We start from the raw sequence: 17,469 nt of genomic DNA on the forward strand, positions 1-17,469 counted from the left end.
GATCGATAAACAAGTCTTTAAAATCTTCTAGATGTAGCAAACCAACTGTTGGATATGAGTGGGATCATTGGCCGGGAGCAGACATTGGTCCCACTAAGAGAGGTGGAACCATGGGTTAGGAATATACATGGGGCCCATTAAGTGGTTGCGGTCGGGACGTTACAAGTTGTATCAGATCCAAACCAGATGAGTGTGGAGTCAAGTGAGCTCATACCATCAGGGGTGACGGTCTTGGTGTGCAACGAGTACATTATGATCAATTAGTGGGAGAAAATTGTCACACATAGGTTTTGCGGAGAGGTTTAAAAGAATTATTATGGCCAACTATGTCACCAAAGTGCAATTATCTTTTTGGTCAAAGGTTGTGAGAGAACTCTACAGTTAATCGTGTTTATGCTGGAGTAGTTTTAGGATGGGTGACCTTCTAGGAAGTGATCGTTGGAACTATGCGAGTGAGGAAAAAACAGAGAAAAATTTGTGGTGATTTGTAGAGTTGGTAAACAAGTCTTTAAAGCCTAACAGCCGTCGGATATGGATGGATCCATGGGCCGGAAGTAGACATGAGGCCTACTATGAGAGATGATGGTCAAGACATTACAAGTGGTATCAAAGCCAAACCCAAACGAGTATAGAGTCAAGAGGGCTCACACCGTCGGGGGTGACAGTAATGGTGTGCAGCGAAGACGTTGTGATCTATTAGTGGCGATGAATTGTGACACCCTGGTTTACATAGAGAATTAAAAGAATTGATTAGGCCACCTATGCCACCAAAGTGTACATATCTTTTAGTCAAAGATCCTGAGAGAACTCTACAGGTAAGCTTGCTTATGATAGAATAATTTCAGGATGGATGACTTTCCGGGGAGTGATTGTTGGAATGTGCAAGTAAAGAGGAAGCAAAGGGAAATTTTATGTGGTGATGAATAGGGTCGGTGAACGAATCTTTAAAACCTTTCGAACGTAGCAAACCAACCATCGGATATGGGTGTGCCCATGGACCGAGAGTGGACATGGAGTCCACTAAGAAAGGTAGAACTATGGGTTGGGAGTGTACACAGGACCCGCCAAAGGGTGGCGGTCGGGGCGTTAAAATTATCAACTTAAAATAACAATTTATAGTTATCTTTTTACATTTTTTTAGAAAAAATTACTTTTTTCGTTTTAAGCTAAAATTGTTTTATGATTTTTTATAGGGGCATTCTCAAAAATGCCCCTTTTTCCATACCCCTTTTTAAAAATACCCCTTCATGTTGACCATTTTTAAAACTACCCTTCTTTATATACAAAATGACCAAATTACCCTTTTTTGAGTGACAGCAAGAATGTACAGTCATCAAAATCGAAAATATTTTCCCGCCAAAAAAATTTCCCGCCAAATTTTTTTTCCCGCCAAAATCGAAAATTTTTCCCGAAAAAATTATTTTTTCCCGCCAAAAAAAAAAAATTTCCCGCCAAAATCAGAAATTTTTTCCGCCAAAAAAATTGAAATTTACACCTTTTAAAAACATTGTAAATGCTTTTAAAAAACTTTTAAAAGTGTTTGCAAGGTTTTTAAAAAGTTTTTAAACACATTGTAAACGCTTTTAAAAACCTTGTAAATGCTTTTAAAAAGCTTGTAAATGCTTTTAAAAGGTTTTTAAACACCTTATAAACGCTTTTCAAAGCATTTACAAGGTGTTTAAAAACCTTTTAAAAATTTTATAAAAACTTTTACAAGGTTTTTAAAATCATTGTAAAAGCGTTAAAAACCTTTTAAAAATCTTTTAAAAAACTATTTGAAAACCTTTTAAAAACCTTGTAAAAGCGTTTACAAGTTGTTTAAAAAAACCTTTTAAAACTCTTTAAAAAATCTTGTAAAAGCCTTTACAAGGTGTTTATAAGGTAGAAACCTTATAAAACCTTTTAAAATCTTGTAAAAAATTTTTTTTGGCGGGAAAAATTTTGGCGGGAAATTTTTTTTGTCGAAATTTTTTAACAAAATTTTTTTGACAAAAAAACTTTTGGCGGGAAAGTTTTTTCGAAAAATTTTTGGCGGGAAAATATGTCGGAAATTTTTTGGCGGGAAAATTTTGTTTTTCTTTTTATTGAATAAAATAATTTTCATCTAATGGTAAAATGGTCATTAAAAATTAAAAGAGGGCAAAAATAAAAATGGCCAGAAAAGAGGGTATTTTTGAAAAGGGATATATCAAAAAGGGCGTTTTTAACAAATTCTCTTTTTTATATTTGTAGTTAAAGAATCTTTTTAGTTTTTAAAAATAAAATGCTAAAAATATATATTTTTTATATACGTATTAGAATTATCATTTTTATTTTTAAAATTTTAGTTTCTTAGAATTATCTTTTAAACTTTTGATGTAGCGGATGCTACACTCTTGATGGGCCGTGTTTGGTGTTTGCTTGTCCATCAAGTTAGAGTCGGTGTTGGTTCTTATTTTCTGCGATTCGTTTTAAGATTAGGATAAACTTGTGTTTTATTTGGCTTTATCGCGTTAGATTAGGATCCAGTTTCGTGCGTCTTTACACAACTCTATAAATAGAGCTTGTGATCACCTATGTAACCCATCTTTTAATTTTGAATAAGAAAAAAACCAAAAAAAAGAGGCAATTTAAATTGCCCATAAGATCTTGCATCGTGTAAGACCTGAGAGGAGGACTCTCACCCTGTTCCAATCCACCTTCTCATTCACACTGTTTGTCTGCTCTGTTTTTGCCTTTCCAAAACAGAGTACTTCCCTTCGTCTCTTCTTTTTCCCGTTCCACCACGTCCGCTCCGCATCATTTGGTATCAGATTCACCTCGGTCTTGCGTGTATCTCGATGGCTCCACCGCCAAAACCCCAACCTGCTGAAACAGATGACAAACCTGTGATCTTTGTTGATCCGACAGATCTCGCCTCTGTGCAGAAAAACATGGCCACGATGCACCTCAATATGCAACGTGCGTTTCACAAGTATCTCCAAGAGCTGGGAACGACGATTGTTCAGGCAATCAGGGGTACTTACACGAATCCGGTCAATCGCCCCATCCCACAAAACCAGCTTGTTCACATTCCTGCTGTGCAGAATCCACATGGTCAAGTCCTGCGTGATGACCGTGTCCTCGACGACAACCCTCGCCCCAGACACAACGATACCCGCTGGGAGACATGATTCAAGATCGAACTACCTGAGTTCCATGGAGGCATCAGAGGAGATTCTCTCCTCGATTGGATCGTGATGGTGGAAGAAATTCTAGACTTTAAAAACGTACCGGATGATCGCGGTGTTCCGCTGATCGCCACACGTTTCCATAGCCATGCCGCTTCTTGGTGTCAACAATTGAAAACAGCACGGTCCTGCAGTGGCAAAGATCCGATTGACTCATGGGAGAAGTTGAAGCGTAAACTGAAGGCCACTTTTCTACCCCACAACTACGATCGCACTGTTTTCACGCGACTGCAAAAATCTAAAACAAGGGTCTCGTACAATGGATGATTATGCTGAGGAGTTTTATCTTCTCTTAACGCGCACGGAGATTCATGACAGTGACATTCAACGAGTATCTCGCTTCATTGGAGGTCTTCGTCCTCAACTTCAAAATGCGCTATCTCAGTTCGACCCAGCGACAGTCTCAGAGGCTCATCGTCGCGCCGCTTCCTTTGAGCAACAGCTTAAGTCAACCACGTGGAACTCATTGTATCGGTCTCGCTCAACGGAGACTAGTTCGTTGCCAAGTGGCTCTGCTCAGTCAGACGAAACGGTGCAGCCCAATGATCAATTGAGCAAACCAAACGACGATCCTGTCGTGCGTCGTTCGGTTAGGAATGCGCTGTGTTGTTACACCTGTGGTGAGCCTGGACATCGCTAGACCGCCTGTCCCAGCTAACTTAAGGGTGGTCTCCTTGCTGACACAGAATTATTGGACGACGAAGATGATGATTGTGATCCTCCTGTTGATGATCACTCGCACCTCAAAGACGTCAAACCCACTTCCGGTGACCAAAGAAAGATGTTAGTTGCACGTCACGTATGTCTCACGCCTCAACAGCGCGAGTCCCATTGGTTGAGAACCAATATTTTCCGTTCTACATGTATCATTCGCGGCTGGATCTGTACCTTTCTTATTGACTTCGGATGTTGCCAGAATCTTATTGTTGAATCCGCAGTCAGGAAGTTAGGGTTACCCGTGGAGGTTCATCCCACACCCTACACTTTATCTTGGATGCAAGACGGTGTTGCGGTCCGTGTCAGTCACCGTTCCTTTGTTCCATTTTCTATTGGTCCTTTCTACAAGGATCGTTGTTACTTTGATATTGCCAAAATGGATGTAAGCCATCTGGTTCTTGGACGGCCTTGGGAGTATGATCGAAAGATCATCCATGATGGTGCTAAGACCACATACGAGTTCATCTGGGAAACACACAAGATAGTCCTGTTTCCTTCTCGTGAACCGTCGTTGTCTCCGGCACCTCCCTCAACGACTACTGCCTTGCCGTCCCCATCGTCGGCTCCTCCTACCCGTGATGTGTCCTTACTTTGCTCTCACGCTCGGTTTGAAACTGAACTGCGTGAAGAAGGTGTTGCTTTTTCTCTTTTGCTGTCACCCTCTCCCGAGACACCCGTTGTTGTTAATGTTCCACCGATCTTGGGTTCTGTTCTCGCCGACTTTGTGGATATCTTTCCATCGGAGCTACCAACCGGTTTACCGCCTCTGCATGACATCCAACACCGGATCGACTTAGTTCCTGGTGCAACACTTCCCAATTGACCGCATTACCGCATGAGTCCTACGGAGCATGAAGAACTGAGACGACAAGTGGAGGACCTACTCCGCAAATGCCACATCAGGGAGAGTTTGAGTCCTTGTGCGGTTCCTGCTTTGCTAATCCCCAAGAAGGATGGTACTTGGAGAATGTCTGTTGACAGTCGAGCGATCAACAAGATCATGGTCCGCTATCGTTTTCCTATCCCTTGGTTGGATAATCTCTTGGATCAAATAGGGAAAGCTTCGATCTTCACTAAAATTGATCTTAAAAGTGGGTATCACCAGATTCGTATTCAGCCTGGCGATGAGTGGAAGACTGCGTTTAAAACTCGCGAAGGTCTTTATGAGTGGCTAGTAATGCTTTTTGACCTATCCAATTCGCCTAGTACGTTCATGCGCATTATGAACCAAGCTCTCCGTCCGTTTATTTGCCGTTTTGTGGTGGTATATTTTGATGATATCCTCATCTTTAGTTCATCTATGGGAGAGCATGCACAACATTTACTTGAGGTTCTTCGTGTCTTGCGTCGCAAGAAGCTGTTTGGTGCGAAGCACAAGTGTGAGTTTGGAGCACAAGAGGTGTTATTTCTCGGCTACGTGATTTCTGGCCAAGGGTTGTCTATTGATAAGTCCAAGATTGAAGCTGTTCGTTCCTGCCCAATTCCTCGTACGGTGTCCGATGTTCGCAGCTTTCACGGGTTGGCCTCTTTTTATAGGCGTTTTGTTCCTAATTTCAGTTCCGTCATGGCACCTATCACGAGCCTTATGAAGCATTCCAAGTTCGAGTGGACTACGGAGGCTGCTACCGCATTCGCATTAATCAAAGACAAGCTGACTACCGCCCCTATCCTTGTGTTGCCGGATTTTTCTGTTACTTTTGAATTACATTGCGATGCTTCAAAAGTCGGTATTGGTGCGGTTTTAAGTCAACAGGTGCGTCCCGTTGCCTATTTTACTGAGAAACTCGCAGGAGCCCGTTCACGTTACAGTACGTATGACATGGAATTTTATGCTATCGTTCAGGCCATCAAGCATTGGCGGCATTACTTAGTGCATCGCGATTTTATTCTCTTTACAGACCATGACGCATTGCGACACTTGGATAGCCAAGCTAAAGTATCTTCCCGTCATGCCTCGTGGATTGCCTTCTTGCAGCAATTTACCTTCTCTATTCGTCACCAGTCAGGAGCAACAAACCGTGTTGCGGACGCTTTAAGTCGTCGGCATGTTCTGCTTGGCACCATGTATACGGTTGCTCCGGGCTTTGCCGCATTTGCTAATATGTATCAGTCTGACCCCTTATTTGGAAATATTTTTTTGGAGGCTGAAAACGGCACCTCCGCTGAGTTTGTTGTTCACGAGGGTTATCTTTTCAAGGGGCTATGCTTGTGTGTGCCGGAGTGTAGCTTGCGGTTACAAATTCTCCAGGAGCTTCACAATGAAGGTCATGTGGGCAGAGATCGTACTCTTCATCTTGTGTCCTCTTCCTATTATTCTCCTTCGCGATGTCGAACGTTTCGTTGAACGTTGTCGGGTGTGTCAAACGTCCAAAGGCAAGGCTTCTAATGCGGGACTATATATGTCGTTGCCGGTACCGTCTCAGCCGTAGACTGATATCAGTATGGACTTTGTCCTCGGTCTTCCTCGTACTCAACGGGGTAACGAGTCCATTTTTTTCGTCGTAGATCGTTTCTCGAAGATGGTGCATTTCATTCCTTGTAAGAAGACTATGGATGCCATTGCTGTTGCAACCTTGTTCTTTCGAGAGATTTATTGTATGCATGGTCTTCCCTTATCTATTGTATCTGATCGGGATACACAGTTCTTAAGTCACTTTTGGTGGTCTTTGTGGAAGCTTTTGCGCACGAGTTTGGACATGAGCTCCGCTTACCATCCCCAGTCTGATGGTCAGACAGAAGTTGTTAACCGCTCGTTGGGTGATTTGCTTTGCTGTTTGGTGGGAGATAACATTAAGAGCTGGGATACAAAGTTATTCCAAGCTAAATTCGCTCACAACCATGCGTTGAACCGAAGTCTTGGCTTTGCTCCGTTTCGGGTGGTTTATGGCATTGTGCCTCGTTGTCCTATGGACCTCACCACTCTTCCTGATCGTGATCGTTTTCATGGTCATGCTGTGGACTTTGTTGATAATTTGCAGGTCCTCCATAAGCAGGCTCAGGAGAATTTGGAGGTAGCGCAAGAAAAGTATAAGGAAGTGGCTGATGTCAAGCGTCATGAGCTGGTCTTTCAGCCTAGGGAATTGGTTTGGGTTGTGTTGACTTAGGAGCGCTTTCTTGTTCGAGAATACAACAAGCTGAAGTCACGCAAGATTGGTCCCGTTGAGGTGCTAGAGCGTATCAACGCTAATGCGTATCGTGTGAAGCTGCCTTCCCATATGCGTACGTCGGATGTGTTCAAACATTTATCGCCGTTTCATGGTGACAATGACGCCTTGGATTCGAGGACGAATTCTCTTCCACCTGGGGAGAACTGATGTAGCGGATGTTACACTTTTGATGGGCCGTGTTTGGTGTTTGCTTGTCCATCAAGTTAGAGTCGGTGTTGGTTCTTATTTTCTGCGATTCGTTTCAGATTAGGATAAACTTGTGTTTTATTTGGCTTTATCGCTTTAGATTAGGATCCAGTTTTGTGTGTCTTTACACAACTCTATAAATAGAGCTTGTGATCACCTATGTAACCCACCCTTTGATTTTGAATAAGAAATAACCAAAAAAAACGAGGCAATTTAAATTGCCCATAAGATCTTGCATCGTGTAAGACCTGAGAGGAGGACTCTCACCCTGTTCCGATTCACCTTCTCATTCACACTGTTCGTCTGCTCTGTTTTCGCCTTTCCAAAACAGAGTACATCCCTTCGTCTCTTCCTTTCCCCGTTGCACCACGTCCGCTCCACATCAACTTTTTAATATATTAAAAAGAAAATTTTATATTATATATGACAAAATTAACATATGTCGCGATCACATGATTTACTAGGTTTGAAAACCAAATATTATTATATAATAAGATTGTGAAATATTGTATAAATACTTATAATTTTATAATTACTAATAATATCCTAAAAATTGTATTGGGTTATATAGACATTAGAGAATTAATTGTAAGAATTTTTTAAATACATGTATAAAAGTATTTTTCTATCTATCAAGGTTATCTAACGCTTTCAAGCAATGTTCAATATTCAAAATTCCCATCATTCGGATCTTGTGCTTCAAAGAATATTCCAGTTATAGAAGGGATTCTACCTTTCGCTTTGGGATTTAAAGCAATATCCTCTAGACTGTAAAATCGTAGTCTCCGGAATCCTTGTTGATGCCCTACATTGGGTAGTTATCCTTGCTCCAGCGAGAATCATGAGATTGATTCTTTTGTCAACGTCACAACATCCTTTGACATGACTATCTTGTTGTCCATCGTCGTAGATGATTTTTTGATTACTCGTGATTTTACATGTGCGAATTTGCTACTTAGGATTTGTTTCAAACCTGTCAAGGAAGTTATATCGATAACAATTATTTATTTATTTATGGCATTTGGAACACCTTTCCTTATAATTTTTTTTTTAATCTTTTAAACTTAGGGATATTTGAATCCTTCTTTTTTTCCTTTGATTTGATTTGATTTTTTTTTGCTGATCCACGTAGTTGATTTGAAGAAAGGAATTCAAGTAGTTGTTCTTCAGTGTCTTTTAAATTAAAGATTCTTTTCAAAAAATACTTCAAATGATAATATAAACTAAACAACTATCTTATACTACTTCAACTCTACCCAAAAAAAATCTTATACTACTTCAAACGACATACATGGAAGTTAAAATAGTGAACAATTCTCTACTGAAAATTAAAACTATTCAGATCAAGAATACTATAATAGTTTTCTTTGATAGGTTACTTTAAACATGTCAGATTAAATATTAACTCTGATTCATATTCAGATTCAGATTCAGATTTAAATGTCAACTCTGAATAATAAATATACGGAGATCAGAACTAATTAAATTAAGAACACCAAAGTAGCCTCCTTACTTATATTTACTTCAAGCCTTAAAATTTATCTCTATATACTTATTTAAGCAATGTTGTTAGAAGTTTAATCCTACTATCATGTGACATATTACAAAAAATATCATTACATTTTAATTAATTTAATAGATCAAGAACCACTACTGATCAAGGAAGATTGCATGAAAATAAACAGAAACTAAAAACAAAACATATACCTGATGAAAAAATCTGAAAGTAAGGGCTTGGAGAACATTTGGGGATAAAGAAATATATAAAGTAGAAACTTCACCATTATTAATCAAAGTTACATAAGGTAAATAGTTTAAATTATTGAAATAAAAGTAGGTTATTTGTATATTCAGGAAGTGACCTATACCACCTCCAAACACGTCGTGGATCTCATCCTCCAAACAGATGAAATCCAAGTGACATAAGTTAAATAGTTTATATTATAGAAAAGAAAAAAAATAGTTTAAATTATAGAAATAAAAGTATGTTATTTGTATATTCAGGAAGTGACCTATACCACCACCTTCAAACACGTCGTGGATCTCATCCTCCAAGGCTCCAAACAGATGAAATCTATACAGGTCAGAAGAAGACTTCTCTACAGTGAATAAAAAAGTGTAATATCTGATTACTTGTTTTCCAAGGAAGCTAATTAGAGGGAAAACATAGAAAGGTAATAGCCTAGTTTTGTGATCCAATCAAGAGTCACATAGGACTCGGAAAGCTAGACCGTAAACAATCCACAGCCAGAAACCGGCTTGAATTGGCCAGTTCAATAAAATCCGAGCCCGACCCTTTAATCCCACATTACCGTAGCATTACCCTTAAAGCCTCCACTTGGATTACAAGCTCACGTTACTAAGCTCGGCGACAGATGATGCCTCTTCTCTGTATATATGTAGATCTGTCGTCTTTTGCTTCTTTCGATGTGGGACATATAAATTTATATTAACCCAATTAATTTCCCCATTCATATTAATATATTATATATATTTAAATGGAACATGGTTATATTCGGGAACTAATGAGGATTGACGAATACAAATTAATTATCAATTGAAAATCAAGTTTTATATTAATGTACTTCTAAATTTTATATTGAACCAAAGAAAAAGGTGTAGCTTCCAGTTTTTATTGAATTTTGTCCGCTCAAATCTGATGTAAAACTAAATCACAAATTCACTTTCATTCAATATATATGTTAGTACAAAACTCCACAATAAGATACAAATGGTTAGTATTTTGTTTTTTGTTTGTTTAATTCTCATCATAGTAGTAACGCAGAATTTGCGTTCGCACAGACAAAGGAATGGTGACATTATGCAGAGAGTCACTCCAAGTCAAGCTCCCAAAGTAGTAACCTGTGTTGATTTTGTGTGTGGTCGAGACTCTAACTTTAAAAGAAGCCCGTTTGGTTGTAGAGTTGAACACTAGCGTCTCTGGGGTCACAGTAACTTGGATGCCCAATGGTGGCTCTACCGTTACGTTATAGACCGACTCAAGTGGTCCAACGTTAGTGAAGGTTTTGGTGAGAGTAACTTCATCTTTCAGGTTGGGGATTGTGATGGAAGGTAAGTTGAAATCAAGAACAGATGGTTTGGGAATGGAACAGACTGTTCCTTTACCGACAAGCTGAGAGATTGATGTCTCGTTGTAACCAACAGAGCACATGTAGAGTACATAGTCTTCAAGTCCCAAGTCGTATACCAGACCAGGTTTTGTAGCTTTCTCTGGATTCACAAGGCCTCCACCGTAGTCGAATGGATCAGTTAGCTTCCGAGGTGACCCTTCAGCAGTAATCTGCTCTCCTAATGGATCTGTTCTCCAAGCTGCAAAGTAAAGATGAAACCAAGATCAGTATGTTTCTCTTTTCTCATATGTACATTGTATGAAAAAAAGATAAGAACCTGTAGTAACGATGGCTGATCTTATGGCAGCAGGAGACCAATCATGGTGTAGAGCTTTGAGAAGCGCAACAACTCCTGAAATGGTAGGAGTCGCCATTGATGTCCCTGACAAGAAAATGAATCCTCCGTCGTTGAAAGTCGTATTGGTGGTTGTAGCCGCCAATATGCTCACTCCTGGTGCTGCTATATCCGGCTGCATTCATTTGATTGACAACATATGAGGTAAGATAATTTGATGAGTTTAAACAAAACAAAACTTTAATTGACAACATATGAGGTAAGACTTTATTCTAACGTACTTTAAGGATTGCAGCCGATATTGGATTAGGCCCTCTTGATGAGAAACTTGCTACCTTTGTACCCACTGGTTGACCAATGAGTGTCCTAGAAGGTTGTATCTTCACTACAGGTGATCTGACAAACAAGAAAATGTTGCTTATTTTTCTAACTACTCTTAAGTGGTGAAGATGTTATTCATACCCATTTGAACGTATGTAAAAAAGTATATTGGTTCCAAGCTCGTAGTCAACAGCAACACAAGGGAATTCATCTAGACATGGTCGAAGAATGTTTCCTGGTTGTCCTGCAATGATTACACCGAGACCACCTGCTCTCTTAACATAACGTGCAGCCCTCGATACAGAAGTACTGTACGGTGATTCTGTGAAACACAACACAACTTTCCCCGCCATTGTACTATTAGAATTGATGATAAGACGCTCACATGTACTGCATTACAAGAACCAAAGTAAATTCAAATAACTTCTCATGATAAGACGCTCACATGTACTGCATTACAAGATTTGGTAATATTACCCAGAGAAACTTTCGTTGCTGTTCCCTGGATTCTCCGGGTAAACCAAGCTAGTGAAGTCAACTTCTGGACCTGTGTATATTGCTTGACCCTGCAATATAAGACAAAGATCATCAAACATTTGCAGAGTACATGTTTTGAAAACATTTGATTTTATCATGTTGTTACCAATATCACTTTATTATTCCCAAGTATCATAGGTGTAGCAAAGGACCGGTCAAGAGTAGTTGCAGCTACTGTGATGATCCAAGGAGCCAAATTTGTAACCGTTTGAGCCGCTGGACCCGCGTTACCGGCCGCACAAACAACAGTAATACCCTTCATTACTGCATGGAATGCACCAATAGCTATCCCATCTCGAACATCAGTTTCTGGGTACAGAGGTTCATAGCCTAGAGAAAGAGACAGAACATCAACACCATCATCGATAGCCTCGTCCATTGCTTTCAAGATGTCAGCGGCTGAACAAATCGTTATGTCTTCATCATCTAGATACCAACAAGTCTTGTACACTGCTATACGAGCACGCGGTGCCCCACCTCGCACAGTCCCTCGAGCTAGGCCCTTGTAGCTGGTATTGGGAACATAAGAACCACCCGCGATGGTAGCTACGTGTGTTCCATGACCATTGTAGCCTCTAGGGGAAATGAAGTCAAGTGATTCTGTAGAGTTGAAGCTTTCGTGCGTCGCAAGAAAACCATTGATGAAGTACTTGGCTCCTATGAGCTTTTTATTGCAGTGAGAGGAGTTAAAATCCTCTCCTGATTCACGGCCTCCTTTCCAGTGGCTTGGCACCGGTCCAATCCCATTGTCATTAAATACTTCAGATTCTGGCCATACTCCTACGTCAATACAATACAGTTACAGAGGAATCAATATGAACAAGAAACTTAATAAATGTACAAATATACACACTCATACCTGTGTCGATAATGCCGATGATCATTTGTTCACCCATATTGGTTTCATTTAGAAGATTCTTTGGATTGGCGGCAGAAACGCCTAAGTAGTCCCAAGTCCGAGTTGTTGTTGGTTTGTAGAATCTATCCGGTATGACATGAACAACTTCAGGTGAATCTGTTGACAGAAAGCATTAGCAATGATGGAAACGAAATCAAAATATCCTGTTGAGACAATCAAGATGTACTGTAAATATGTATATGTGTTTGGTTCCTTAGATGCCAAGTTAATGTGAGATTAGGATTGAGTATATACCTGCTATTTTCTTCGCTTGGGACTCGGTAAGTTTGGCCGCGAACCCTGAGAAGCCATGTCGAAAACTATGCACCATTGAATCATGGGCCTGCTCTTTACTGTTAACATGATTGATGAAGCAAAAGCAAGAACCATGATGAGTATACAAATTGAGACAACAATGGAAAAATATACCTATACATACCTTCCAAGAAGTGACCACAACATCCGATGATGAGACTCCGTGACAAACTCAGGATCATCATGTTGTTTCTCACCTAAATACACTATGTGAACCTATTGATCATCACAAAAGAACCCAAACTTGTTAGTGTTTTTAGTCTTTGTTTATGTTGTTTGGTAAAAGAATGAACTTATATAATTTTTGAATACCTTGCTCACAGGTCCGGCTCCCGCCCAAAAACCGGTCTGCGCATTAAGTATTATTACCAGAGTTAGTACAATAAAGGTTGATGTTCTGTGATTCCTCATTCCAAGAGAGAGAGAGAGAGAGAGAGAGAGAGAGAGAGAGAGAGAGAGATGTAATGTAGTTGAGGACTAATTTTGAGGAAGCTTAAGCATTTATATAGATATGGTCTTTGGATGAGTTTGACCAAGAATGTTTCCGTTTCTTGGATTTGTTCTAAGTTTCTGGTGAGTTTGAATTTCTTATCTTTCGTCATAGTCGGAGTCACAAATTTTTAATTTAATCCAACACACGATGTCTAAGGAATATATCAAACAGTGTGTGCTTAGTCAACTAAAATCTAGTTTATTGCAATGTATAGAGCCAACACATGTAAAGAGCAATAGAAATCAACCATACTCCATTCAATAGAAACTAGAAAAACTAAATTATCTCTGCCATTTGAAGAATTATTAGCTAGGGGAAAATAAATTTTCAAACTCTATCATCTTAAATCGTATTCTAAGATCATTACATACGTAACCAGAATTTCATCCTAGTTATAGAAAATGAAGCTATATTGTCAATTAATTTGACTGTGAGTGACAGACTCATGAGACTGAAATTTTGAAGAAAATCTCATTGGAAAAGAAAGTGTATAACCTAATTAGGGTCGAAGTTTATCGGGCATCGGCCTTTAAAATTTTGGTTTGGCTAGGTTCGGTTTGAAACTGTTCCCTGCTAAATCAAATTAGAGTTCGGATTGTTTGTAGAAGTAAAATTTTCGATTCAAGAAAAAAAAAACTAATGTTGGATTAGAACCGAAAGGGAAATTAGGTTCGATTTGTGAATGGATATTTTCAGTTTCTATACAATAATTTCAGTTAAGTTTTGGGAAGAAAAAAATACTTTAAGAAATATTGGTAATTTCAGTTTTATTAAAGATAATAAAATGTAAAAAAAAAAATGGTTTGGCTTTTTCGAATTACATGCTTCCTCTTGCCGATTAGTTTCATCCAGTGAACCGAATTAGCCAAATTTTTTGTTCCATAATAAATGTAAATTAAAACTTTCTAAATTTCTTAGATCTATTTGCGAAGTTTGGATAATCTCTGTAGTAACTATTTTCACGTTTAGATATTCATCAATTCTTGCATAATAGCAAACAAATCCGGAAGAACATCGTTATCGAACAAGAATTCAAAGAAAAATAGCAAATAAAGAAACTTATGGACCAGTTGAATCAATCACTTTTTATTTGAATTTAAGGAACACATTCATTTATAATACTATTAAAAAGTATGTAACAAGCACAAGACCTAAAGAAAAAAAAATCAAGAAGTAGTAACTATGGTTTCGAAGCAATGAAGCCCGTCAAACTCCGGTGCAACCCTCAGAGTCAAAGGTTTCTCCACTATAAACTTCTTTGGTGTCTTCTCCGTCAACACGGCTTGAACACCCGAGGAAGAAGTAGAGGATCCATGAGAGGATGGATTAGATGTAGCTTTGTTCCTCATAATCCCTGCGCAAAAGGAATCAAGCATACTGAACAATGAATTGATGATTCTATAATCAAACTCGAAACTTGTAAAGAGAGATTCTTAGAAACTCGGAAAGCTTTGTTAGATATTCTTATAATGAAGAAGAGAAAAAAATAAGTTTGTTTATTATATAGAGAGAACAAACTTTGCCGTATCAGTGTCATATAAGGAAACTGTACAATCTAAGTTCCACAGTTGTCTTTTTTTTTTTCTTACAACTTTTTTTTCCTTTTTTGTCTTTTTGACAACATTTTCCATTTTCAAAAGTTGGAATTAATTTTCCTGTTCCGGCTGATATTAATCTTACATTTTTACAATGAGACAAAATAACAGTTAAAAGTTAAACTTACCATAATTCAAGAATAAACAAAAAAACAAAGATCAAAAGATACAAAGATCAAAATTTAAACTTAAATTTGCATAAAGCATATAAGATCTACTTATGCAAATTGTAAAATAAAAGGAAAAGTTTGAAACAGAAGGACTAGAAAGTTATGCAAGATGTTGAACAAAAAAAAGTTATGATTGGTAAAGGCTTTTAAGACTTCATAACTTTTTTTTTTTGTTCAACATCTTTCATAACTTTCTAGTCCTTGTGTTTCGAACTTTTTCTTTTAGGACTAGAAAGTTATAAAGTCTTAAAAGTCTTTAAAAGTTATAAAATCTTAAAATCATTTTATTTGCTAATTAAGCTTTAATGACTTTTTAATTTTTTAAAGTTTCTACAGCCACTTTAATTTTTTCCTTCTTTATTTCCTTTTTTTTTCTAAAGCTTCAAAATGACGGTTTAAAACCAACAAGTTAAAAAAAAATTTATTTCTTTCTCCATCATAATTAAAAACTCTACATAAATTTATATATATTTTTAGGCAAAAATGCTAAAAAAAACTTCAAGTTATTTTTATTTGGATGTTTAATACCCAATGGTTTTGCATTGGAATAAAAATACACCAAATAATAAAAATATGTCATTTAAAACCTAAACTAATAAGCGTTGTTGTTTTCATACCCACGATTTTTCAACAAAATCAAAATTCCAATTTTATCCTCGGTTATCTAATTAATTAATAATTTTAAATACAAAACTTTCGGTTTTTTATTAACCATATTAAACCGGGAGTTAACCCGATTTTATACTTCTATCTCTCTTCTTCGTCGAAGCTTATAAGTTAAGGAGGACGAAGAAGAGAGATAGAAGTATAAAACCGGGTTAACTCCCGGTTTAATATGGTTAATAGAAAACCGAAAGTTTTATATTTAAAATTATTAATTAATTAGATAACCGGGGTAAAATTAGAATTTTGATTTTGTTGAAAAGTCGTGGATATGAAAACAACAACGCTTATTAGTTTAGGTTTTAAATGACATATTTTTATTATTTGGTGTATTTTTATTTCAATGCAAAACCATTGGGTATTAAACATCCAAATAAAAATAACTTGAGGTTTTTTTTAGCATTTTTCCCTATATTTTTACACAAACTTTCTTTTATAGATTAATTATCAGCATTTTTTTCTCTTTCTTTTGACATCCACTTCTCTTCACAAATTTATTATTTTTTTTTCAACCACAAAATTATTATTTTTATCATCACCTTTGTATTTCTTACAATTTTTTTATAAATAAAATTACAGTCACAGCTTTTAAACTTTTTTTTTTAACAATCAGATTTTAACAGTTAAAATATCTACAGTCAAAGTCTCTGCATCCAAATTTTATACAGCCAAATTTTTATAGTCAAAGTCTTTACAGCCATAAATAATAGTCGTTATCAATCGGGACCATACTTTTTTTTTTAGCAAACAGTTATGAGAGATACACTTATACAAACGAAAACAAAACAGGCCTTTGTATTATAGGTTGTTTTGATTGTTGTTATTCCTTTAATACTACTACTAGAATATAACCCGTGCTAGAGCACGGGTTGAAATTTCTTTTGTTTATTATGTAATTTTTATTCAAAAACATCATATATGTGATTATTTTATTTATTTTAAAAGTTTTTTTGGATGGAATACTATGCCAAATCATATGCTGAATATGAATTATGAAAATAACATATATTTTGTAAGATCTATTCTAGTAGATCTAGATAATTAACCTGTAGCATACCGCAAGTTAAGTTGTGTGATAAAAAATTAATTTTTTTTTTTTGATTTGTTAAGTGTTTAAAATTATACATTAGATTTTGATTGTTAACNATTTATTTTAAAAGTTTTTTTGGATGGAATACTATGCCAAATCATATGCTGAATATGAATTATGAAAATAACATATATTTTGTAAGATCTATTCTAGTAGATCTAGATAATTAACCTGTAGCATACCGCAAGTTAAGTTGTGTGATAAAAAATTAATTTTTTTTTTGATTTGTTAAGTATTTAAAATTATACATTAGATTTTGATTGTTAATATTGTGAGTTAACCCGTAGTATACCGCATATTAATGTAACGTATGTTTGTCAAAATCATCTTAACCGAGAAAATGCCTACAAAACAACATTATTCTAAACTTTAATTTAATCTGAGAAATCATATTTCTTGAAATTTTAACCTTTGCTCATATTTCTTGGAATTATTTCATATTATAGTGACATATTATTGATTCGTGCTATAACAAATCAAATTAGAGTGTTTATAATTTTTAACTTTTTGATCTATCATATATTTATGATATTTTTAAAAATATCAAATTAAACTATTTTAAAATATTTCAAATTAATTTATTTTAAAAGTTTAAAATATATTAAACTATACAATTCAACAAAGAAATATATGAAATTGAATTTAAATATTCAAATTTTGATCCGTTACTCAGTTAAAATTT

At 36.7% G+C, this 17,469-nt stretch overlaps 1 protein-coding gene across 1 annotated transcript; it reads right to left on the bottom strand.

Annotated features, from left to right (window-relative positions):
- LOC104720827 (subtilisin-like protease SBT3.7) lies at positions 10,038–13,208 on the bottom strand. The gene is made up of 10 exons (XM_010438723.1): positions 13,089–13,208; positions 12,901–12,992; positions 12,717–12,814; positions 12,423–12,578; positions 11,670–12,343; positions 11,504–11,592; positions 11,168–11,416; positions 10,987–11,101; positions 10,688–10,880; positions 10,038–10,609 (listed from the first exon to the last, which is right to left on the bottom strand). The coding sequence occupies exons 1-10, from the start codon at positions 13,185–13,187 to the stop codon at positions 10,038–10,040; spliced, it is 2,337 nt and encodes a 778-aa protein (XP_010437025.1). The 5' UTR covers positions 13,188–13,208.

The sequence above is a fragment of the Camelina sativa genome, chromosome 2 (assembly GCF_000633955.1).
Source record: "Camelina sativa cultivar DH55 chromosome 2, Cs, whole genome shotgun sequence".
Classification (NCBI taxonomy): Eukaryota; Viridiplantae; Streptophyta; class Magnoliopsida; order Brassicales; family Brassicaceae; genus Camelina; species Camelina sativa.